Source organism: Aulonocara stuartgranti (assembly GCF_965226115.1).
Source record: "Aulonocara stuartgranti genome assembly, chromosome: 1".
Lineage (NCBI taxonomy): Eukaryota > Metazoa > Chordata > Actinopteri > Cichliformes > Cichlidae > Aulonocara > Aulonocara stuartgranti.
In genome coordinates, this window is record NC_138939.1 from 41,050,872 (window position 1) to 41,074,888 (window position 24,017).

At 40.4% G+C, this 24,017-nt stretch overlaps 2 protein-coding genes across 5 annotated transcripts in view; both read left to right on the plus strand.

The window, feature by feature from the left end:
- The window catches only part of adamts17 (ADAM metallopeptidase with thrombospondin type 1 motif, 17), a 100,215-nt gene extending 97,545 nt beyond the window's left edge, over window positions 1-2,670 (plus strand). Inside the window, exon 23 of one of the 2 annotated variants that reach the window (XM_082530679.1) lies at window positions 329-2,670. In XM_082530679.1, coding sequence (XP_082386805.1) covers window positions 329-480 — 152 coding nt within the window. In that variant the 3' untranslated portion in view covers window positions 481-2,670. The remainder of the gene's footprint in view (window positions 1-328) is intronic. The other variant, XM_082530680.1, reaches the window with a different exon arrangement.
- Window positions 2,671-4,972: 2,302 nt separating this feature from the next.
- minar1 (membrane integral NOTCH2 associated receptor 1) lies at window positions 4,973-22,167 on the plus strand. Of its 3 annotated transcripts, XM_082528219.1 has the most exons (6): window positions 4,978-5,057; window positions 5,204-5,384; window positions 8,135-9,020; window positions 10,334-11,788; window positions 15,256-15,519; window positions 19,086-22,167. In XM_082528219.1, the coding sequence occupies exons 2-6, from the start codon at window positions 5,353-5,355 to the stop codon at window positions 19,281-19,283; spliced, it is 2,835 nt and encodes a 944-aa protein (XP_082384345.1). In that variant the 5' UTR covers window positions 4,978-5,057; window positions 5,204-5,352; the 3' UTR covers window positions 19,284-22,167. The 3 variants fall into 3 exon arrangements, with proteins under 3 accessions (XP_082384346.1, XP_082384347.1, XP_082384345.1); XM_082528220.1 differs by having other exon boundaries at window positions 4,973-5,374; XM_082528221.1 differs by lacking the exons at window positions 15,256-15,519; window positions 19,086-22,167 and adding an exon at window positions 12,197-12,685 and having other exon boundaries at window positions 4,973-5,384.
- The last annotated feature ends 1,850 nt before the right edge of the window (window positions 22,168-24,017 follow it).

Below are 24,017 nucleotides of genomic sequence, written 5' to 3' on the forward strand. Positions count from 1 at the left end.
CATTCTACATGCCTAGCTGCTTAACTTTACACGCTTGTGGTTATGTGGAAGTGATTAGAACATCAATTATTTAGGTGGGTTAACATTTTTGGCAATATAATTTAATTACAAGAAAAAGTAGTATAATGGGGAATTAAAAGAAATGCTTAGGAGGACATTGTTAGAACAAAAATGGAATGATCCCACTCAATTTGTCACACTGGTAAAAAGATACGATTGATTGCTGGGAAGGCATTGCTAATGAAGTACACTTTTATTAACATTTAACAAGACTCTCACATCTGCTAAATATACTGAATTGCTGCTTTCTTCTCTTCCACCCCAACAGCTGCTCTGACCTACAAGTGCTTGGGGGACAGGTGGACAGTGTACTGTCATGTGATCCGGGATAAAGACCTTTGTCAGGACATGAGGTGGTACCAACGATGCTGTGAAACCTGTCGGGTCTTTTATGCTAACAAAATACTGCACAAGCGCTAATAACCAAAAGCACATACTCCCTTTTAAATGTTATATAATACTGATAAATAATCTACAGAAATTCTTTGGGTTTTTTTTAATTTAAAACAAAAAAGGTAAGTATACATAAATGTATACTGGAAACAAGAATATTTAGCTTGTAATTTTAATGCACATTAGAAAATATCTGATATTTTACTTGCTGTAGACAAAAACAAAGAACAAACTTTATTGTACACAGCAACTGACAAATGTGTGTTATATAATAACCTGGCAGGTCCACTAAATAACATGTGATTCAGAGTAAGCATGAACTTTCCCCTCTCCTTCTTTTGTATTGTTTCTGTTATATAGCAAATTTCAAATCATTGGTCACTTTTTTAATGTTTAAGTAACATTATGTAAGTATTAATAAATTACTGTAATATGTGCCTATGATCAGGAGCCATTGTAAAATACTGTAGAACTCTACTGAATCACTCCAGCTTATAATAGAAGACACACTGATCTTACTCGGGTGTGGAAAGCTCATGTAGCAGATAACGATGAAAACAAATTCTGGGGCTCTGGTAGTGTTTGGTTTGCACTCAGTCATTCTCCACCACCCTAAGGGGGGTATTCCATTTTGACCTTGGGACTTTAGGCTATATTTGGCACAGATATCCCTGTATACTATGCCAGCCATGCCCTGTCTGCTAGCATCTTGGGACCTCTTTGCACAGCCTGCACCTGAGGTCTTGCCTGGTGTGGTAGATCCCAGCCTCTATCAATCTTGCTTGTTCCTGTGCAAACATGATTAGTGCCTCTGTGCCTTCCAAAATGGTTCCTCTACTTGCTCTTCTTCTTTCTCAAGTTACTGCCGCCTGAGATATTCAGAGCTGGTTGGTTTCGGTGATGGTCACACCTTGGGAGCGTACTTCACGTATTCTTGGTAATCGACCAAAAGGGTCCAGTTTTCCAGCTGCCATACTGAACACCTTGAACGCATCAGTTTTTTGGGGGGGGCTTGGTATCCATCTCAGAGGGTGGGGATCACAATATCTCGTCCTGACCTAAAGTCCTGGCTTCCCCTTGCCGTAGCGTTCATGTACCTCATTGATCTCTAGTTGTGATAGCAGTTGCTGTCAATTTTGATCCTGGTAGTTTTTGTTTTTATAAAGTTGTGCAAAGGAATTAGGTCAGCTAATCTTTTTTAGTTTGATAGTAAGATTTTACAGTTCAATCATTTAAACTGCCTGTAGTGATCAGGAGCAAGAATATAACTATTTCGCTAGCAGTATCTGATTAGATGCACCAAGACCTGAAGCTAGTTAACCTGTATAGTTGCATATACAGCTAAACACAAGTCAGAACCAGTATTTGTTGTAGACACAGCTGACAATTCTGTTCAGCCTGTTCAAACCTCACTGGTGCTGCTTCTTCCTCTTTTAAAACTGCCAATCAAAAGTTATAAGCACTTATTTTCCTCAGTATGAGGTGCTCAAAAGAACATCAGTTACTAGTGTGATTACTATCCAGATAAAATAGCCAGATACAATATTTTTTCTCAAATGGCCAAAAAATGTAATACTTGATGAATTTTATGGGGTCTTTAATGCTTTTAGCTGTAAGACTAGAAGGTGCTGTATGAATGCCAGTTCATTTCCCTTATACAGTCAGGGAGAACACATGCGTGTTGGTGTGTATATCATCATATGATAAACGTGTTTTACAGTTGGTTGAATGGTGCTATCTTATAACTTGTTTCACATTTGTGGAATTCAGATTATGTCCGTGTATGATCCTTACAATTAATGGCTGTCTGCTTTTATTTGTTGGTGGATTGATACCATTGTTTTGACAATACTTTTTTTCTTATGGTATAAATATTCTTTATTATTCTTGTACTGTTCTTTGTTAGTTGCACATACACCATGTTTGATTAATAAAATTTCAATAGTAAGTGTTTTTCACCGTGCTGATTGAGAGCTGGGTATTTGTGTATGCATGCATTTGTTTGTATATTCATGCATAAAGACGTGTCATAGATGGTTAATTTAATAAAATGAAAATTATACTTTCTATGAAGAATACTGTATGTAAGTATTAAAAATATTTTATGCTGTGATTTAAGTATCTCTTATATTTATGAACATTTTTGCCTGAAACTTGATTAAAAGGTTGTGACGTGCAGCTGAAAATTCTGGAAAAGCCTAGAAAGTGGTCTTTTTTTAAGACTAAATGTAAATCTTGAAATTTGACATTTTTTCATATTTTAGAATTCGCCACGTAAATTTAGAATTCACTTATAAACAGTGAGATATGCTGGTGGTAGAAACTGCATTTTGTGTTGACTTGTGTCTAACAATTACATTTTTTGCTGATCATCAATTTATGTGTGATAAACATATAAAAAATAGGAAATCAGGAAAGGTTCAAACACTTCTTGACACCGCTGTCGGTCAACACAATGAGTATATAGGGAGAAATGTTTAAGATACAGGTACACCATCACGTGTACACGATTTGAGAGCAGAAAAGAGAAACAACCATCCTGCATCCTGACATCACTCTGAGCAGCTGTGTGATTTTTATGTTAACAGTGTCCCAGATTTGTGACCCACTTGGTGACAGAAAAGTGCCAGGCTGTTTTTAAGTCTTGTTTAAAACACACTGTTACTCTCACGGTACTGAAACTGCGATCCAGTATTTGTGTTTCAGTCTTTGTAATTCTTTAATTATTGTTGTTCATGTTTTTGGGTTTCTTTAGTTCTCAGTGATCTTAGTTGTGTTATCTCAGCCTGTGTTTGAGTCTGTGTTGTTTACCTCCTGTACACAAGGATGAATTATTGATCCATTAATTAATTAATTTCACAAAAAAGAATTAAACTCTCAATGAAAACCTCGTTTCAAAAACCATTTTCCGATTTCCAAAATCGTTTTTTCAAAATAGGTAAATGGATTTTTTATTTTTATTTTTTTAAGAATAGCTGTCAGTTCTCCTATTCTTTATATCACTGCCCTCTGCCAAGACCGGAGATGGCACTACTGATTTAAGTTAATTTATTTTAATATGTGAGTGCATAGATTCATAAATGATGATCAAAGACAATGTGTGGTTTTATTTTATGTTTTTACATGATGCTTGTCTTTATTTCTTCAGTTTGAAAAGTAATACTCAAAAGTTGGATGATGAATTCATCAAAACCCAGCCAAATCCCAACAAAGTATACTAAATGTCACTGAATGTCAGGTATATTCCAGTCAGTACAGTTTAAGCATTCACTGCACCTACAGTGCTGTGAAATATACAGTAAATGATGTGGAAGAAATTTTCACAGAGATCATAAAGTAATTAAATCAAGTAGTAATTAAGTAATTAAATCACAGCTCATAGTTTGGTTGTTTATTTTCAAATGTTTTTTTCTGTCTGTTGGTCTGTTTGATGACAATTTGGACTCCTCTAGGAGATGAGGACACACCCACATTTGTGTCATACCGCAGTCATGTTGTCCTCCATAAATAGCAAAAAGCTTAAATAAATAGATGATTTTATGCTTACTGACATCTTAAAAGGTACAAACTAATTTAAATAAAGAGAATTCAGAGAAAGTAAAAATATTTGTACATTTATAAATACTTCAAATATAGAACAAGAACTTTAGTTTTTAACATTACGTGCTAATCAAACCCTAATGTCGATCACTGCACGGCACAAAATACATATTATTTATTTTCCTGTTCAAGCATGCTTCATGTTTATTGGTTATGTACAATGGTTTTACTGGACCAGCCCACTGCAGATCAAATGTACACTGCATATGGTTAAGGAACAAAAGTTAGTGACACACTGATTTAAAATCAAAACAAAAAATCAAAACAGCAACAAACAACCTAAACGCACTATTTCTCAATAATAATGAGATACGTATGACACTTTTGTTTGTATAATGATTAATTTTTCTACACTGATTACTGGTCAGCAGTCACAGATGTCAAGTGTAGCATCCTGTGAAATAATAGCGCGTGTGAGATCGCAGACGGCATATTGTGTCGGATGCTAAGTGTAGTTACATCATTCTGAGTAGAAACAAAGAACCGCAGCGACCCCGCAGCATCACCCAGTCTGTGAACGGAAATACGACTCTCCGCCTTCAAAATAAATGCCCGCATCTTTTCAACGCGGTTCTTCGGGTGCTACATTACATGTCAAAGCGATGTTGTTACTGCAAAACAACATGAAGGAAGCGAATAAATACTGTAACGATGGGTGTCTGGCAGATAAAATCTGCTATAATTAAGCAAAGTTCAACTGAAATGCAAACAAACAAATAGATGAATGCATTAAAAACACTGATGACGTTGCTGGAAAGCAATAAGATAAATCAAACTGCTGATGCAATTCTTGCTGCTGATCAGAATTGTTGCTTCTAAGTGAAAACGTGTTTTTGTGTTTGTGTTACTTCTCAAGCTTTTCCTCTGAAAGCGGAAATCAGTGCTGTTGGTGTCCAGTTAATTTGATAGTACTCAGGCTTCGCACAGCAGGCAGTTTGAATTTCCACCCAGGCCCTTCGCGACAGACCCACAGCTGTAGTCAGCAGTAAACCAGGAGGGAAAACGTAGGTCAATGGATTCACTACAGCCCGCTCTGCGTGGGCAGGAGCGTGGATCCGTGTTTAACGTTTAAACCAACCGGGACACTAAATGTCATTGTGTTCACAGTTCGCTGTGGTCATGCGTGTGGGTTTGGTTTGCTCCTCTGTAGGCTGGCGGATAATGTAACGGGCTGAAGGCGTTTTTGGATGCTGCGGGGTGCGCGCTGCGGATTCACATCCAGATGATCCTCCATTCATTTTCCCGTTTTTTGGCTCTAACGAGCGCCGTGCCGTTTCGATCCCGCACCCAGCTGATCAGATGATTCTCAGCTCTGTTCACAGTGAGTCCGTGTAAGTGATTTTTGTACAAATACAACCAGGGGCGGATCTAAAGAAATTTTCTTAGGGTGGCATAGGAATCAAATGGGGTGGCAAAATCAAAGCAATTTCTTTACATACATTCTGTAATATGCATTATATATGGTTAAAATACGTCAAACGCAGTAAATGTACACGTTTCGTAGGTTCTTATTTTCTTTAGCCCAAACAAATGGAAAATATCTGTTACATAAAACAAGTGAATGTAGATTTCATGTACTGTATAGCCTGTGTAATAAATAAACATAGCCCAATAAGTACAAAATTCAGAAATCTACACAACATGAGGTGGTTTAGTTAAATTAGAAATAACCACGTGGTTACAAGGTTACATTTACACAAAATCTGCACTGTCATGAAAAGATTTTTCACCTGAAATTTAAACCTAATTTGTCATAATTTATTGAGGGCCAGGGTATAACTGGCCATTTTTGACTGCTTTTCATTTTACCTTTGTATTTCACTTTTAAAAATTATTTACCTTGTCTTGTGTGCTATCTTTTATTTCAGCACAATCTGAATTTACAGTTATGTTTTCACTGGCATACTGTCATAGTATAATATGGGCACAATAATCTAAAATCACACAAAAAACACAAAATCTGAGTAGAAGAAAGTTGTATTTTGTTACTGTAAAAGCCACAAACATGTTTAGCGAAAACTGTGAATTTTAAAAACTTATGCACAATTTTTGCATACAATAAAATTATAAACAACTATTTTTCTAAAGATGCAGCCAAGGCCTCTGTGTTTTCTGTACAACTATTTGAGCCTACTACTAAAACTAAAATTATACAAGTCAAATCGAATCACTTTTATTGTCACATCACATGTGCAGGCACACTGGCACAGCACATGCGAGTGAAATTCTTGTGTGCGAGCTTCACAAGCAACAGAGATGTGCAAACACAACAACACAAACGAGCAAAATACAAGAATGGCCAACCTGAAACTAATAAATATATGTACAATATATAATAGTGTATGCATTTCTGGATGTGTATACTAAATATTTTCCTACGTGTGTGTGTGTGTGTGTGTGTGTATACACATTTTTACAAATTAAATAGTAAAAAAAAAAAAAAAAAATAATAATAATAATAATAATAATAAAATATATAAAAATATACAGAGTTGAGACATGTGCAAAACAAGTGGCATTTATATACAGTGTGGAGTGCATAATGTTGAAGTTCCAGTAGTGAAGCTGAGGTGTCTATGACGTGTTCAGCAGTCTGATGGCCTGGTGGAAGAAGCTGTCTCTCAGTCTGCTGGTACGGGACCGGATGCTGCAGAACCTCCTTCCTGATGGAAGTAGTCTGAACAGTTTATGGCTGGGGTGACTGGAGTCCTTGATGATCCTCCCCGCTTTCCTCAGGCACCGCTTCCTGTAGATGTCTTGGAGGGAGGGAAGCTCACCTCCAATTATCCGTTCAGAGCACCGCACTACTCTCTGGAGAGCTTTGCAGTTGTAGGCGGTGCTGTTGCCGTACCAGGTGGTGATGCATCCAGTGAGGATGCTCTCAATGGCACAGTGATAGAAGGTCCTGAGGATGCGGGGGCTCATGCCGAATCTTTTCAGTCTCCTGAGAAAGAAGAGGCGCTGCTGCGCCTTCTTCACTGTTTTGTGTCACAATAAGGTGCCACACAAATTATTTGTGCCACTCCAAAAAATAGTTTCTATCCACCACAAGACAGAGGAGCACATCACACTCCTGAAACCTGCAGGTATGACAACAGGAAGTGTATCACTCCTGTTTCCCACCTGGAGACAGCGTTTACACTGCAATCTGCCTTTGATGACTTTTTGGCAGCGACTGTGACATCCAGCAGTGCCCTCAGTGTCACACAAAACAAAACAATGACTACACTATACACTAACTGTACACTCCAAACACGCTAAATGTCACAAATCTCTCAAATCTCAAACCACACTGTTGATGTCTCCTCTTTCTCGCTCACTTGCTCTCACCATCGTCACTCCCAAAGCTCTCTCACCTTCCTAAGGTCGACATGGTACATTTTCCCACCAATAGGAAAGTAGTGACGTTTTGTTGTTGTTGTTCATGTTGTTGTTTTGTGCTGTCCTTAGAAAATGCAGTTTTTACAATTTCTTCTTGCACAAAACGTGACGATAGTATTCAGAAAAAAGCATTGTCTATATATATATAACTCTGTTTTCACATGGCGTATTAACACAATTTAAAAACTACTATATAGTTTGAAGTCTGAACTGTCAAAGGAAATTGAAATTGAAATGACGACTCAGTCAGTCTGCATCTTGTTGCTATGTCATGTGATTTGGAGGCGATGACGTGTCCGTAGACCCCAGAGGGTTAATACCGCACACCTTCATTCCATTTCTACAGTGTTGAAATCTAAAATCTCACTGCAATAGACAACACTGTCATATGCAAAACTACAATGGCACAAGGATGACAAGAGATTAGTTGCCACCGCAGTAGATCCGCCCCTGAATACAACTAAAAACGTGAAATGTTGATTTGTATTTATTGATTTTGACAGACATGTCACTATTGCTGTTATTGTCAGAATGTAGGTTATCGATTGGATGGGAAGGAATTGTGTTAACTTTTTCATCCATTATATTCGTTGTTGTGACTGTGGCCTGTCTGCATTGTGTCTGTTTGATTCTGTTATGTGTCTTATTTCACAGAAAACCAGATTAGCACAGAATGAACATTTGACTGTGTTGTTTCCAGGTGTCAAGCCTCTCCTGAGGAAGAACCGATTCTTTCTTCCTGCCATCCAGCAGCCATGGACTCCCTCCCAGAGTATTCTCTGTTCCTGGTTCGGATCCTGGAAGAGTTGGACACCAAGCACACCACCATGTCCTACCAGGACCTGTGCAAGTCTCTGTGTGCTCGCTTTGACTTGGTGCACTTGGCCAAGCTCCGCAGCCTGCTCTTCCACACAGCCTGCCTGGACCCTGCCTTCCCAGCCACCCTCTTCAAGGACAAGATGCGCTGTTCCACTGAGGACCCGCTGTCCAAAAAGCTCATGGTTGCAGCGGACATTGTCACCATGTTCAATTTGATCCACATGAATGGAGGAATAGCCAAAGATAAGCTTCCTATAGTTCAAAGAGCCACGTTTCACAAGAGTCAGTCAGTGGAGTTCTGCAGGTCTGACAGTGATCACCTTAAGTATCAGGACTGTGACAGGGGGATTGGTTATGAGCACATGGATCACCCCAGGGAAGGGCGCCATCACCACCACTCTCAGCAGCATCCTGTGGCTCAGAACGCCCCTCCCTGTGCTAATTCCTCTGATTGCAACAGCCGGCAGCGCTTTCTTGTCTCCTCAGGACCAAACTTCCTCCTGGGCATGAGGAAAGACATGAAATGTAGAGCAGGCTCTCTGGACAAGCTGCATCATCTGCCTCAGTACTCTAGCAGCAGTCCACCATCACCACCTTGTGAAATGCAGAGCACCTACTTTCCTATGGACATAGACACCGAGTCCACCACTGACCAGGAGTCCCTGCAGAACATGGGACAACCAGAGCCCTTCTCTCTTCACACTTGCATCCAGAAGAGAAACGATTTTAAGAAGGATTTTCACAATTTTGTGGCTTTTTCACCACAGGTTTGTGTTTTTAGGGTGCTGTTGAAAGGAATTACTGAGACAGATGTCTATAGGGAGACGGCCAGGTGACATATGAGATGGTACACAAGTTTAGTAAACGAAATGGAAATTTGAGTTTCATTTGAGTTGAATAGTCTATTGGAGATTCATAATTTAAATATACTAAATTATACCCTAACCCGTGTTTGTAGACACACAAAAATGCACACAAACACGTAAACATATATGTAAAACATTTTTAAAAATTTGAAGGCAATGTTATGGGCATTTTATTTACGTCCTCTGAAATGCAGTGATGAAAAAAAAACAATAATACAAGGTTGTTAAAGTGTGACCCACAGGCCGGTGGCCTTGATCATATGTTTTGCTGCTCACTAGTTTGATGGCCAAACAACACAATACTATGATATGACACCACAAGTATTTCTCCTCAACTTTGACTCTTCTGCTTTAGCAAAGTAAACATTCCTCACACTGACAAATACAGCTGGTGTCAGGAAATGTAACAGCCACCCAATGAAATATTCATTGTCACAAAAACAACAAGTGCTAACCTAAGCCTCCATTTTCTGAACAGACAAATTATAAAGAATATGCAAGTACTGAGTGAGTGCATTTTCCCCTTTGCGACCCTTAATCATATGCTGGCTCCCTGAACTGACCGTGTCGAAAATGTTTTGCTTCTTTTAGAATTGTGAACCAGTAAAGACAGACAGAAAGTGGGAGAGTGGGTGGACATGCAGCACAAGGCCACAGGTCATACACCTGGGCTGCTGCCCGCCGGTCATGTGGTTTCCTGCTCACCCACTGAGCTAAAGTGGCACCTTGTGTACAACACACACGAGAGTGTTTTAATATTTACTTATTTTCTCCCACTATTATCAATACCTGCTTTGATTTAGTGAATAATAGTGTTATCTTAATAATCTCACATCCCAAATATTCTAAACGAACTAAACATGAAAGATTCGATGTCCTGTCAATAACACACACACATAGTATAATAAAAATGTTTTGTATACGGTTTTGTACAGTTTATTGATACAGATGTTCCTGACACCTCTATTGTCTTGTAATTAAAGTTGATTGATGTGCTAAAAAATAGTAACATAATGGATGATGTGACTAGATTCTCTACACCGAAGATCTAATTAGTCCATTTGTATTTTATAAATCAGTTATTGCCCAGATTTCTCTGTAGTATTGTGTTATTTCATAATTCTAAACTTTCTTAATCCCCGAGTTATGATTGATAATTGCTGCATTTTTGTGCCTTTAAGCCAACTCCATCTTTGTCTTGGTTATTGTTGCAGGTCATCACCAGTGAGTGCAAACAGGGCAGTAAGGCTGCTGAAGGTTACCACAATAGGGAGTTACGTAAGCCTGCTACCTTCTTCAACCGTAGCTTCGAACTGCCCTACAGTAACCCCTACTTTGAACCGCCACTTAACTCCCCCCTACAGGACAGACGGAGGGTGAAGCACGAGAGCCTGGATGACTTACAGGTGTCAACTTATTTTGGTCCAACCACCGTCTCTGAGTGTGTTAGTAGCAAGAAGCACATTAACAAAGCAGGGAAACAGCCAGTATGGCCCATGAAGAGCCTCAGTCTCAACGCAGAAGAGGGCCCTCCTGTTTCAGAAAGGATTTTTCAAAGCAGCAGACCACTCAAAGAAAACCATCAGTGTAACATTATTACCACTGAGAGTGAGCAATATTTTCACACCCCGATGCAAAAGGTATCAGCGTCACCTGGCTTTGCAAAGAAAAGTACTGAAATAAAACCCAAGGATATATCACTGATGGGTAGGGGACCCGGAGGTCTGGACAATGGAGACGTAGCCAAAAGGTTTGGGGACAAAAATACGAAGAATGCATCCTTTCAAGAAGGGGAAAGCGCCTCTAGTGTTGGAACACAAACTGAGCGGATTGAACAGAAGAAGCTGAAAGAATACCAATCTAAGTATAACGACAGCGAAAGGCACGGTTTGAAACGCTCAGTTGAGGAGTGTGAGGTCATTAGTGATGACATAAGTGATATTTTTCGTTTTCTGGATGATATGAGTGTTTGTGACTCTCTGGGTGTTGTTCAGTCATCATGTTACAATAGTAATGGGTCTCTGTCTCAGGTAAAGTCAGAAGGTGACAGCTCCCCTGAATGCAACACAGTCAAATTAGCCAAGTCTAAGGTAGACCGCCTGTTCCATTCACTTGAAAACACTGATGATGAGCTCAAAACAAGTGTGTGTAAGCTTGTGAGGAGAATTGGTGAGATTGAGAAGAAGTTGGAGTCTTTGTCGGGGGTTCGCAGTGAAATATCCCAGGTACTTTCCAAGCTCAACAAACTGGATGAAAAGATCCAGGAGCCTGAGGCCAATGGGAGGCACGGGGAGAAAGCATCATCATCATCATCCAGGTCCAATGCCACACCGACAAAGGCTCAACCCTACCCACATCCACATTTCAACAGTACTGCTCTTTCACCCCATGTTTACCAGTGCAACACCACTGGTCACAATGTGAAAACAGACAATGGATATGTCGGAGAGTGGTGTTGCTCAGATGGGAGTAATAGCAACACTCTTGGGATTAAGGCTGCGAAGAAAGGCATGCTATTCAGAAGGTCTTCCTGTTCACTCAACGAGGAGCCCATGGCTACCGAGTCGAAGGTTGCTAGCATAACCAACTCTCTACAGGACCGGGGGACTGTGTCCTACTCCTGTCACCCTGAGGACAGAGACAAGGATAGGCATCGGAAGGTTAAAGAGGTATGTGTGTGTGTGTGTGTTTGTATAAAGAAACACAAATTCAGTACCAAGAATTTTGCATGGCACTTGTAGATTTTATGGAATCATTTTACATTGTATTCACAAAGCATGAGAGAGTTTTTAAAGGGAAACAATCTGGAATGTATATTGTGTCCTGGAGTTATCACTTGTATGATCAGACGAGATATCGGGGCAGTAGGTTTATAAGTATAACTGCTGATATTCGTCTACTTAACTAAATGCACATTCTTATTTGTATCTGTCATTCTTCTTGTGAAGGTGATGTTAGATCATGCATTATGCTGAACTGGAGTTAGTATAAGAAACCAGTCATTGTTTTAGTCTTGGCTGCATTTTGGTCACCTTAACAAGCTTGTGTGTTGTGTCTTACTGGTGACCCTGGTGTAGAAACATCTGATTGGCCTGGACAGACCTCTAACTGATGGAACACCTTTGGCATGAGTCAGAGCAGAGACCGTGAGTCAGGCCTTCTTATCCAACATCAGGCCCAGGATCCTCCAGCAGTCACCAAGCTCAGCCACCAGGCCACAACCAGGCTTCAATAGCCCAGGACCAGGCTTCCTTATTAGCCTCCAGCCATTTTTGCAGAAGACAGACTGACTAGGGTTGTGGACAGTGAATGCTCCTACTTTTCCCTTCACAAAGCACCTTATGTTTTGCTCCTGTGCCTTGTCATTTGCACATTATCAACTGATTGGCGTCACAAACCAACAAGGTCGGCTAATATCAACAATCTGCTTGACATTCTCAAGTAACACACTTTTGTGGTGTCCGACTAGCGTAACAATCAAAAGGGGAAAGGTTTCTATTGCTTCCCTCTAGTGCTGACACATCTAGCATTCCTTAACAACTGTGAATTGTGGAAGCCAACTGTCAACTTCCTGCTAAGCAACAACTAAACAGGTTAACTGTGTTTGTTTATATCTTAATTGAGCAAAGATGGGTACAGTCTCTGAGGATGAGATTGAGGGGATTAAGAAATCTCTATGTTGTATGTCAGGAGAGTTTTCTAATATCTCCAAACAACAGAAGTTGCTATTGCAGTATGAATGACTTAATAGTAAGTGGAATACAGAACGTATGGCAGAGCTGCAGAGGAAGAAGCTGGCATCTCTCAGCTCTGGGTACCTCTTGAGCTTCTCATGTTCCTTTTTCCTGATGTTGCTATCACTCAGGATAGCTACATCGATCACTGTCTTCCTCAGCTTGTTCACCATTACAATGTCCAGTTGGTTAGCCATCACCAGTTTGTGTCTGTATCTGTAGTCTCACCTGATCTTAGCTCTGTCATTCTCAACCACACTAGAGGACGTGTCCCATTTTGACCTTGACTTCCAGGAAACACCACAGATGTTCCTGTATATTATTTTGGCCACCCAGTTATGTTGCACATCTTTGGGGTCTTGCCTGGTGTGGTAGACCCCAGCCTCTGTGGATCTTGTGTTTAGAGCCTGTTCCTGTGCTGCCATGATCAGTGTCTCTTAGCTGTCTTTCAGTCCATCCTCGTCCAGCCACTTGATGTCAGTGTCTTCTGTCTCCACCTTTGGCCAGCTGATTATCTGATCACTGGCAAGGTGTAGGTACTATGATATGGTGATGTGATATGTTACTATGAAGTCTTTAACATTAGATGTGGCCTCATTATTCAAGAATTTGTATGAGGAGAAACATTTTAAATTCGATTTTGGATTTAACAGGTAGCCAATAAAGAGAAGCCAGCATTAGAGACATTTGCTCTCTTTCCTGTCACTGTCAGTACTTTGCCTGCAGCATTTCAAATCACCTGAAAGGTTTTCATATAGCCTCGAATTCTCCCATGAAGGTTTTTCAGCTTCACTCTGAGTTAGGATGTTTTTTTAATTTTAGAGATATTGCACAAATACAAGAAAGCAACCCCACATATTCGTTTAATGTGCACATTGAAGGACATATCCTGGTTAAAAAATGACTCCAAGATTCCTCACAGTGCTGCTGCAGAGTAAGGTAATGCCACCGTAGCTCGTTAGAACGTGTATGCTTTACTGTTTCTGTTCTATAATTTGGAAACTAAGAATTGGGAAACTTTTCTGATATACTATTTCTTCTGATTATCAGTTTGGCTGATTTACAAGTACTCTTTCAAGAATCTTTGAGATTTTTTGAGAAAGGAAGGTTAGAGATTGGTCTATAATCAGCTAAGACACTGGGTCAAGTGATGGCTTTTTATGCAAGGATGAGAGGTGAAACGTCTTCAAGCAACTTAAAGAAGTCCAGACGCTTTTCTTTGGAAGCTCCTTTGACTACGATGACCTGGATGACTGAGAACCTTCACAGACACTTTTTATGCAATGGTTTACTGCCAGCTTAAAAGCCTGTAGTATGCAGCCTGTTAATAGAGATAGACTAATCATATTCAAAACTGAAGTATTCATTTTTGTAGGATTCATATTATTGCATTACTTCTAGGCTAGACTACTGTAATTTGTTATTATGAGGACGTCCAAAAAACTCCCTGAAAAGCATTCAGCTGATCCAAAATGCTGCAGCAAGAGTCCTGACAGGGACTAGAAAGAGAGAGCAGATTCCTCCTGTGTTGGCTTCCCTTCATTGGCTTCCTGTTAAATCCAGAATACAATTTAAAGTTCTTCTCATCGGCTGGGGGATGTGTGTAAGTACTGCTGTTCAGCAGTGGGGTGTTTGTGTCACGTCCCCCACCCAACAGCACTCTAGTTTTCATACAGTAATAGTCATCCCGTATATACACTCACACTCCACAGCACACTGTGTCACACTCTGCCAGGTGCGGGGGTCTACAGGTCGTTTGTGGGGCGCTGTGGCTGCGTCCTGGCTTGCTGTTTCAGAGGGACGTCTCCTTACCGCACCGCCGGGGGGATTGTCAGTGTGTGCGTGTGTGTCTTTGTGTGTCATTAGTGGGTTCGTGGGTATTATTAGTCCTTTATTCAGCCAGGTAAAAATCTCATTGAGATCTAATTTCCAAGAGAGACCTGGAATCAGGTGTTTCTTGGGTGTGTGTGTGAGTGTGTGTGTGTGTGTGTGTGTGTGTGTGTGTGTGTGTGTGTGTGTGTAGCTGGGTTTTTCCTTTCCACTGTTACTAAGCACTTGCTCAAAGGGGGATCAAGTGATTGTTGGGGTTTTCTGTTGTCTTTGTATTATCGTGGGGTCATGACCGTGCAGTATAAAGCACCATGAGGTGATTTGGTGCTTTATAAATAAAATTGAATTTAATTGAAAAGTGAATAGGACTTTTCTGAGCATTCTTGTAGCAATGGTGTCTAAAAATCGATCATTTGGAGGGAGTGAATATTGAAGTTAACTCAGGAACAAGTTTAAAATAACATAAGTAGTGCTGAAAGTATCTGGACGTAATGATATATCTGTGAGATGGTTGTAAATATTTCTCTGCGGTGATTAAAATCTGCTGTGTTTATCCTTCGCTGTTTTCTTAGACAGATCGAAAGCGTCAATATGAGCTCCCCCAAGTGCAACGACTCCAAAAACAATCAAAGGATTCCTACCTGACTGAGCAGGTTTTTTCACCGCATCACTTCAACCCTTCTGTCAAGGCCCATATGAAAGACAGCTCTCTGTACGCTGATGTAAGGCTCACCAGTCCATCAGCTGGGATACGTGGCCAGCCATCCTGGACCATTGAGGAATACAAACGCAATTCAGGAAAGAAGGAAAAGCAGCTCACTGCTCTTGACCTGCAGGTACAGTTCTGGGCTCTGCATACATATTGCATATTATGAAATGTCGAGCAACTTAATTTCTGAACCATACCCTAGTCATGCTGCTGTAGATTCAGGCTTCTGGGGGTCCTTCTATGATCCACTGAGCATTTTTTTCTCCACTCACCTCTTGTCACTCATTAAATTCTGTCTTCTATCTCATATAGTTTGTGTTTTACATACTTATCACTTAAAATCTTCACAAAAATATGCATGTATTATTGAAACCATTTCACTTCAATCCCACCAAAAGCAACAAGAAGTAGTGGGTAATGAAATCTGTTGGAGTATCTAATTGTTGTTTTGTTTCGTAATACAATCACACAATGATATTGTCCAAAAGGAGCCAAGAATCCATCCTGGCCATTTATATTCAGCACCAAGTCCCAAAAAGTTGATTGTGTTCATCTGGATGTAGCGTTTCCAGAAACATTTGGTCACTCATCAACTGACTTCTTCAGTCTTCAGCACCAAGGACAGTACTTTGACAAATAAATAAATTAGAATAGAATAGAATAGAATAGAATTCAACTTTATTGTCATTGCACATGCACAGGTACAGGGCAACGAAATGCAGTTTGCATCCATCCAGAAGTGCTTTAGTGATATAGATATATTACAATATATATTAGCAATAATATAGATATGTGAGTATATTACAGAAATGGGTCTATTATGGTATGTTATAATGTACACGGTATGAAGTATGTTGTGAATATTCTATAACTATAAGTATGTACAGGCTGTAGTGAGTACAAGCTATGTACAGGCTTTGAACAGGATATAAATATGAAAAACTATACAGAATATGAAATAAATAACTTTACAGAATCTGAGATATACAGCTATACAGAAATGGGAACTATGCAAGTTGTAAACAGTTGTAGGATTAAAGATTATCGTATGTACAGAATGATTATTTACACAGAGCTATACAGTAGTGCAGTTAAGATAAGTGAGGGTGTAGATAATTTCTACAGAGGCTATATAAAGTGCTAGTGGTTGTGAGTGGTGGTTCAGTCCATGTTATTATTGTGTTTGAGGGTACAGTTGTCCATTGTGTGTGTGTGTATGTTCAGTCCATGAGTTTAATGTGGGTCAGATGTCAGGAGGCAGAGTTCAGGAGTCTGACAGCTGTGGGGAAGAAGCTGTTCCGGTACCTGGTGGTCTTAGTTCGGAGGCTCCTGTGGCGCCTCCCAGAGGGCAGGAGGGTGAAGAGTCCATGTGATGGGTGACTGGGGTCTTTGATGATTTTCCCAGCCCTTTTCAGACACCGCTTCCTGTAGATGTCTTTTATGGCAGGAAGTGGTGCTCCGGCGATGCGCTGGGCAGTTTTCACGACCCTCTGCAACGCCTTCCGGTCCGAGGCAGAGCAGTTCCCGTACCAGACTGTTATACAGTTGGTCAGGATGCTCTCGATGGTGCAGCGATAGAAGTTCACCAGGATGTCTGAGGACAGGTGGTTCTTCCTCAGAGTCCTCAAGAAGAAGAGGCGCTGGTGAGCCTTCTTGACCAGCTTGGAGCAGTTGGTCGTCCAGGTGAGATCCTCGGAGATGTGGACTCCCAGGAACTTGAAGCTGCTCACACGCTCCACAGCCGTCCCCTTAATGTGGATGGGTGGATGTGGGTCAGCATTCCTCCTGTAGTCCACGATGAGCTCCTTGGTCTTCTCGGTGTTAAGCAGCAGGTTGTTTGTGTCGCACCACTCAGCCAGACGATCCACCTCCTCCCTGTAGGCGGCCTCATCGTTGTCACTGATGAGGCCAATCACCGTGGTGTCATCTGCAAACTTAATGATGGTGTTGGAACCATCAGCAGGTCTGCAGTCATGGGTGAAGAGGGAGTAGAGGAAAGGGCTCATCACACAGCCTTGTGGTACACCGGTGTTCATTGTGATGGTAGATGAGCAGCGGTTATCCAGCCGGACATGTTGGGGGCGGTTGGTCAGGAAGTCCAGTAACCATTTGCAGATGAGGGAACTGATACCCAGGTCTGTCAGTTTCCTGATGAGTTGTGAGGGGTGGATTGTATTGAATGCTGAACTGAAGTCTATAAACAGCATTCTGGTGTAGGTGTTGTTGTTGTCCAGGTGTGAGAGGACAGAGTGCAGTGCGATGGAGACTGCATCCTCTGTGCTCCTGTTCCGGCGGTATGCGAATTGGTGGGGGTCCAGGGTGGGGGGGAGACAGGATTTGAAGTGTGCTAGGACCAGCTGCTCTAAGCACTTAGTGATGATGGGGGTGAGTGCTACTGGGCGGTAATCATTGAGGCAAGATGGGTTGGAGTTTTTGGGTATCGGGACGATGGAGGTGGATTTGAAGCAGGCCGGTACCACAGCGTGGGCCAAGGACCATACACGAGGAGGTCTTGCAACTTTGGACGTATAGAGGGGCACACTTAAGGCAGCTATTACTCCAACCCGAGATACAATCCTTGTCATAGTTAATACAGGGTTTTTTTATCGTACCCAGGGGTGACCCAGAAAAAGAGGTGTGTGCTGTGCTTTGAACAGGCAAAAATTGATTTGTTCCGTGCGATTACCAGAAAGGGGGAGAGTGACTGTCATTTTTAGCATCTACGTGGATGTTAAAATCACCCACAATAATTGTTTTAACTGAGCTGAGCACTAAATCAGATAAAAAGTCTGAGAAATCAGACAAACTCTGTGTAAGGCCGAGGTGGACGAGTACAGGGAAGTGCAGTAGTCCTGTTCCAGTCAGGCAGCCATTTATTTTGCTCCTTCGTCCAAAGGAAGGCTGCTTGGGTGGTCTTCCAGAGTGGATGTTGGTAACATATGGAGGCCTCAAAAGGTAGCAGACCAGTTGACCAGCAGGTCATGCAGTTTTGGGTGTATTCCAACCAGGCAAGCTGCATGGTCCGGTTGGAATTCCAGCTCCTGATTGACCTATTTAATTAGCAATGGGTGGTGAATTTAAATGTATGGTAATGACAGATAATTTTGATATCAGACATAGTTTATCTCCCCACAAACACACAGTTTTAAAATAAAACTTTTTTTCCTGCTCATTTGATAACAATTCCCCACTTTCACTCACTTACACTAACAGACACACACGCATGCACAGACACACATGCATGCGCACACACAAACACACGCATACACACACAACAGATATTCTGGTTATTCATTTGAAATTCTTGAGTTTAGACATTTAAAATACATAATTTCACTCTGTAAGTAATTTAAAGAATATGAGCTTTTCACTATTCATTCAGACGTTTATAGTAATAAGCCTATTGGAAGCTCTGGATACCAGGATCATTGAATTAGAGACTCATCTGAAAGCCTGATGCTCAGCCTCCTCCGCCCCAGCTTTGCTACCACCGATGGTACACCTGGACCTCACACAGAGTTTCTGTCTGACTTCTCACTCACAATAAAACAATTATTGTGGGTGATTTTAACATCCATGCAGATGCTAAAAATAACAGCCTCAACACAGCATTTAATTAAAAAAAATTTTTTTTTTAAAGCCAAATGGAAAACATCCCTAATTGTTATTTATAGTCTTTGTGTCTTTCATCAGACCCAGGAGTCGTTAAACCCCAATAATCTGGAGTACTGGATGGAGGACATCTACACCCCAGGCTATGACTCGTTGCTCAAGAGGAAAGAGGCAGAATTTAGGAGGGCCAAGGCGTGTAAGATTGGAGCACTGATTGCAGCTGCTACTTGCACTGTGATCCTGGTTATTGTTGTTCCAATTTGCACCATGAAATCATGAATAAATGAGAAAGGTGGTAGCCATGCACAATGGATGTTATACTTCTACCTGTAGGTGTTTTCTTTTTGTGGACCAGTAAGTGCAAAGCAAACTGAGTGACAGCATGAGAATGTACGACTTTACATTGTTTTTTTTGTTTTTATGGTGTTTACATCTGGGAGTATTGCCAATGTAGAAATATTAAGGTTATAAAATCAGCAAGTGCATAATATCTATCTGTCTATCTGTCTATCTATTAGGGGTGCAACGATACTCGTATTGATATTGAACCGTTCGATACAGTGCTTTCGGTTCAGTACGCATATGTATCGAACAATACAACATTTTTAATTTATTTTATCAACTTTTCTTCGGACGATGCTGTCTGTGTTCAGCGCTCAGTGGATCTGCGTTCGACTACTCTGCCTAGACTGTCGAGCGCAGATTCACTGAGCGCAGCGCAAGCTAGCAAGACAGAAGCTAAGCTCGTTGCAACATGGCAAATTGAACCTCCCCCACCCTCATTCAGATCTGGCGTTTGGAACTATTTTGGTTTTCATGTGACGTATGACCCTGAAGGTAAGCGCGTCATGGACTAAAGTAAAACAGTATGTTGGATGTGCCACGCAATGCTCAATTACATGGGTGGGAGCTAGTGCGTTAGCGCAGTTAGCTCGTTCACGTGTTGACGCCATCCAGCCCCACGCATGGGGCGATCCACGGTAGCTCGTTAACAGAGATTTGCCGTGTTGTGGTGTTAACGTCATTTCAGATTAACGCTGACAGCACTAGTGGGAACACAACGAATATGACTGCACATTTACTCCGACAGCATCCTAGTGCAAAGACAAGTGGAAGCAGACAAAAACAACAAGCATGCTACAAACTTTACCCGAGTCATTTAGACAGCCGTTAGCACAGGATTCTCCTTATGGGGACCTGATATGTTTAATATGCTGCTGAGAATATAGCCCAGAAGAAGCGTATAGTAGAGCTTTTATTTTGGAAAGAGACATTTCTCTGTAATAAACTCTCTTTTCCAAAGATGAGGGATTCCTCAATCAGATAGATTTTTTTTTTATTATTTTGTTGTTTCAGCAACATTAAATTTAAAAACTGTACATTTGAGTTAAAATATATATTTATAATTTTAATAAATGACAAATTAAAAAAGCATGAACATTTTCTTGTATCGAAAAAATTTCGAACCGTGACACCAAAGTATCGAACCGAACCCTGAATTTTGTGTATCGTTGCACCCCTACTATCTATCTATCTATCTATCTATCTATCTATTTTAACAATTCTAGTTCATTGTAATGCTAGATGGAAGGTAGTTGATGTAATTGTCCATCTTAAACAACTACAGCACATGATAACAAAACTGTTGTAATTTTAGCCAACATATAGCAACTTATGATAGGGTATATATTTTTTATTTTTCATATGATTACTGTACTTTATTTTGTTCAAAGTTATTTTTTGATTAATTATCTAGTTGTGAGAATTTATCTTTATCAATAAAAACAAGCATTTTGAGTAATGACATTTATGCTACACATTTTTCTAAATAGAAATATGTATGTCCTTTAGCCTAAGTACAGTTATACTCCAAAGTAGATGTATGACTATGTACAGTATGACTGTACAGCCAATGTGAATGTATTGATAACTTTTAGCCTACTTGTGAAGAATGAGAATTACATTTGAATGTTGCTGCAGTCTCCTCCTCTTTTTCTGAATTGTAACCAGCCAAAAGCACATGTCCTTTAAATAAAAAAGAAACTGTGGCTTTGTTCATTTCTTTGCAGGCATTTGTTCAGTGAATATTTCTACATCAGTGTCCTAGCTAGCGAACTCACCTAAGAGGATTAAATGGGCTGGACAATTAACTGGACCAGCTTCTTTAGTGAAGCCAAATGTGTAAACAGAACAGAACAGCTGTAATGTTGTAGTCCAATGAGCACCTACACATTTTATGTGTAGGTGCTCATTGGACTACAACATTGCATTACAGATTTTCAACTTATTGAACAGTTGAAAATCTAGCAGAACATTAGTTCTGCTAGATTTTCAACTGAAACAATTCACATACATTCGCTAATCTGTTCCAACTTCCTATCCAACTGATCTCCACTCAGTGTCTTAGACCCAAGCTATTCTGCCAGATACATGTTACTACAGATGAAATTATCAGTCTACTTTTGACTTTACACTTTTTTTAATTCTGTACATTCTGTTCATTTAATTTATTGTAAATATGTAAAATATTAGTCATTTATTACACAAATGGATTAATAATGAATGCATTCCAATGCAATACCCTCACATTTGTTTGAAACTATAAACTTAATTTGAATGTTATCCACCCGTTGAATGGCTTTTTCCACGGCCTCTAAAAGTAGCCATACGGGCAGACAGATAATATATTACTGCACAATATGTGCTGAAAGCATGTCCATACTGCGCGCCATGATAGCAACTTTTACAGTTTCATTGACACTTTCAGTAAAATATGAAAAGAAAAAACTATTTATTTTTACTTAGAGACACAAAATGAACATATCCAGTATTCATGTTCTGTATAGGTGTTTACTCAACAGACCCCTCTGGCTAACTGGCTTTACTTTTGTCAGTGATCAGGACATCAGTTTCCCCATTCTTAAATACTTCTAAATAAATGGTTGTGTTTTAGATCCTCAATGCAAACCATATCAATCTGCTGGAAACCCAGCTCTAAGCAGGCACCCACTGTGTCGTGTTTCTCTCTCCTTTTACTATCTATTGCTTTGAACTCGGAGCTGCAGTAAACTGTGAAAGTCTGTAAATATTGTTGAGATTTGAACCAGCTTGAAGTGTTAATTGAAAAATTATTGTAATAAAAACAAATTCTTCTGACTGTTAATGGATCTGTGTTTTTCTTATTCCTACACTGCATTCATACCCGAGAACACTTCGCCACTAAAGAGGAAATTCTTCTCAAAAGCAAATTATCCCTCCTGTCAAAATGGCGTGCTTCCACCAACACAATTACACAGCCTTTACTCGTCTTTTAAATTGTGCTGAGGCAGAACTGTCAAAGTTGAATTGCACAGGATGCTGTACTGTAGTAATGTGAGACCCACTGGGAATCTTGGCCATACTGAACATACTCACCAAAAAACATTTCTGTCACTAATTTTCACCAACAGTCTTCTGCCAGGCAGCTTTAAACATAACAACATATGATCTGGACAGTCTACAGCTTTATACTGATGAGTGTTTTGAGTGCGTCATCATGGGGAAACCAAACAAGACAGAGACTCCCTCCAAAAGAACAGGTACTCCATCCACAAAGAAAAGCCGCCAGGAAGACTCCCTGGAACTGGTCTCTCTCCACAGACAGTGACATGGTCGATATTTTGGAATCTATAGATAAAAACCTGTTCAGCTTTGACACAAACCCAGACCACAGCCAGGAACTGAGAGGAAGGGACTTCAACGACCAGTTTCCTAAGGGGATCCTGGAGCAACGCACGGTCCTGATTTGAAATAAGTTGTCCAAGGAGGCTCTCATGATGTCATTGCAGTTGATACGCTATATGTTAAAGTCAACTTTATCGTGACCAGAACACCGCTCCATGGCTGTGCTGATCCTGTGTCGAACGCCTTTTTCTAATTCTCTCTTCGTGTCTATTATAGACATATCTGCCTTTTCCTGTTGTTATTGCTGTTGATTTGAGATCATTTCAGACGTATTCTTGGGTGGCTGGACTGTGTGAGTTATTGCACAATTAAAGCACAGGCACACACACACACACCTTTACACACACACTCAACACTACAAAATGTGTAGTTCATATACTTAATATAAATTTTGGTGATCCCTCCTTTTGTTAATGCCCTTTTCACTTTATTTTTGGATCAGTCTGACACCACACTTATTTGAACTGGAAGAGATTTCAACCTGTTACTTAATCCAGAAATTGACAGGCACAGTAGAGCAATGAGTCAAAGGACCTGGCAGACACTACGACATTCTTAAATAATACATACATGATTTTGGTGTTAGCAATGCTTGGTGTCATATGACTGTAAGGTTTTCTCTGTATGTATTACCGTAGGGTCTGCCTTACAATAAAAAGCTCCTTGAGGCGACTGTTGTTGTGATTTGGCGCTGTGTAAATAAAACTGAACTGAACTGAATTGAGACTTTCAGAACACCTCCACAACTTCACTACTGCTACCGACAATTAGGTACAAACTTTTCCTTTTGGCTTTCAGACTTGGTAAAGCTGCCATGTGTAAGGTAAATATTTTGTATTTGTATACATAAAAATAAACAAGTTAATCAAGTGGGTTTAACACATTAACCTGAATTGAGATTGTAGTTTTGGTTACAAGAGACATTTGTGGAGAAAAACATGAAAATGAGGGGGTAAAATTCTGTTTAATAAACAGGTGAGAAAGAGCCTTTGAGAGGATGTATCTTGGATGACATCAAGATTCCAAAATATCCTCTGCAAGACTTCAAACATGTGTTTGAGCTCTGGTGGATGGCTCAGGTCCAAACAACAGACCATCTCTCCCTGTTCCTCACACCTCAGTACTCACCACTCATCCGATGCGTGAAACCTGCTGTGAAGACAATTAAAGTGTGGCCAGAGGGGACAGATGCCGTGCTCCAATTCAAAACCACAGACTGGAATACGTTCATCCACACAGACTTGGACCAGTACACCTCATCTGTACTGGACTACATCTCCACGACTACAG

Excerpts from the sequence above, each read along its gene's own strand:
- minar1 (XM_082528219.1), top strand. The coding sequence starts at position 5,353 with ATGATTCTCAGCTCTGTTCACAGTGAGTCCGT. Across the intron at positions 9,021-10,333 it reads TTGTGGCTTTTTCACCACAG|GTCATCACCAGTGAGTGCAA; the intron begins GTTTGTGTTTTT and ends TTATTGTTGCAG. Across the intron at positions 11,789-15,255 it reads GGCATCGGAAGGTTAAAGAG|ACAGATCGAAAGCGTCAATA; the intron begins GTATGTGTGTGT and ends CTGTTTTCTTAG.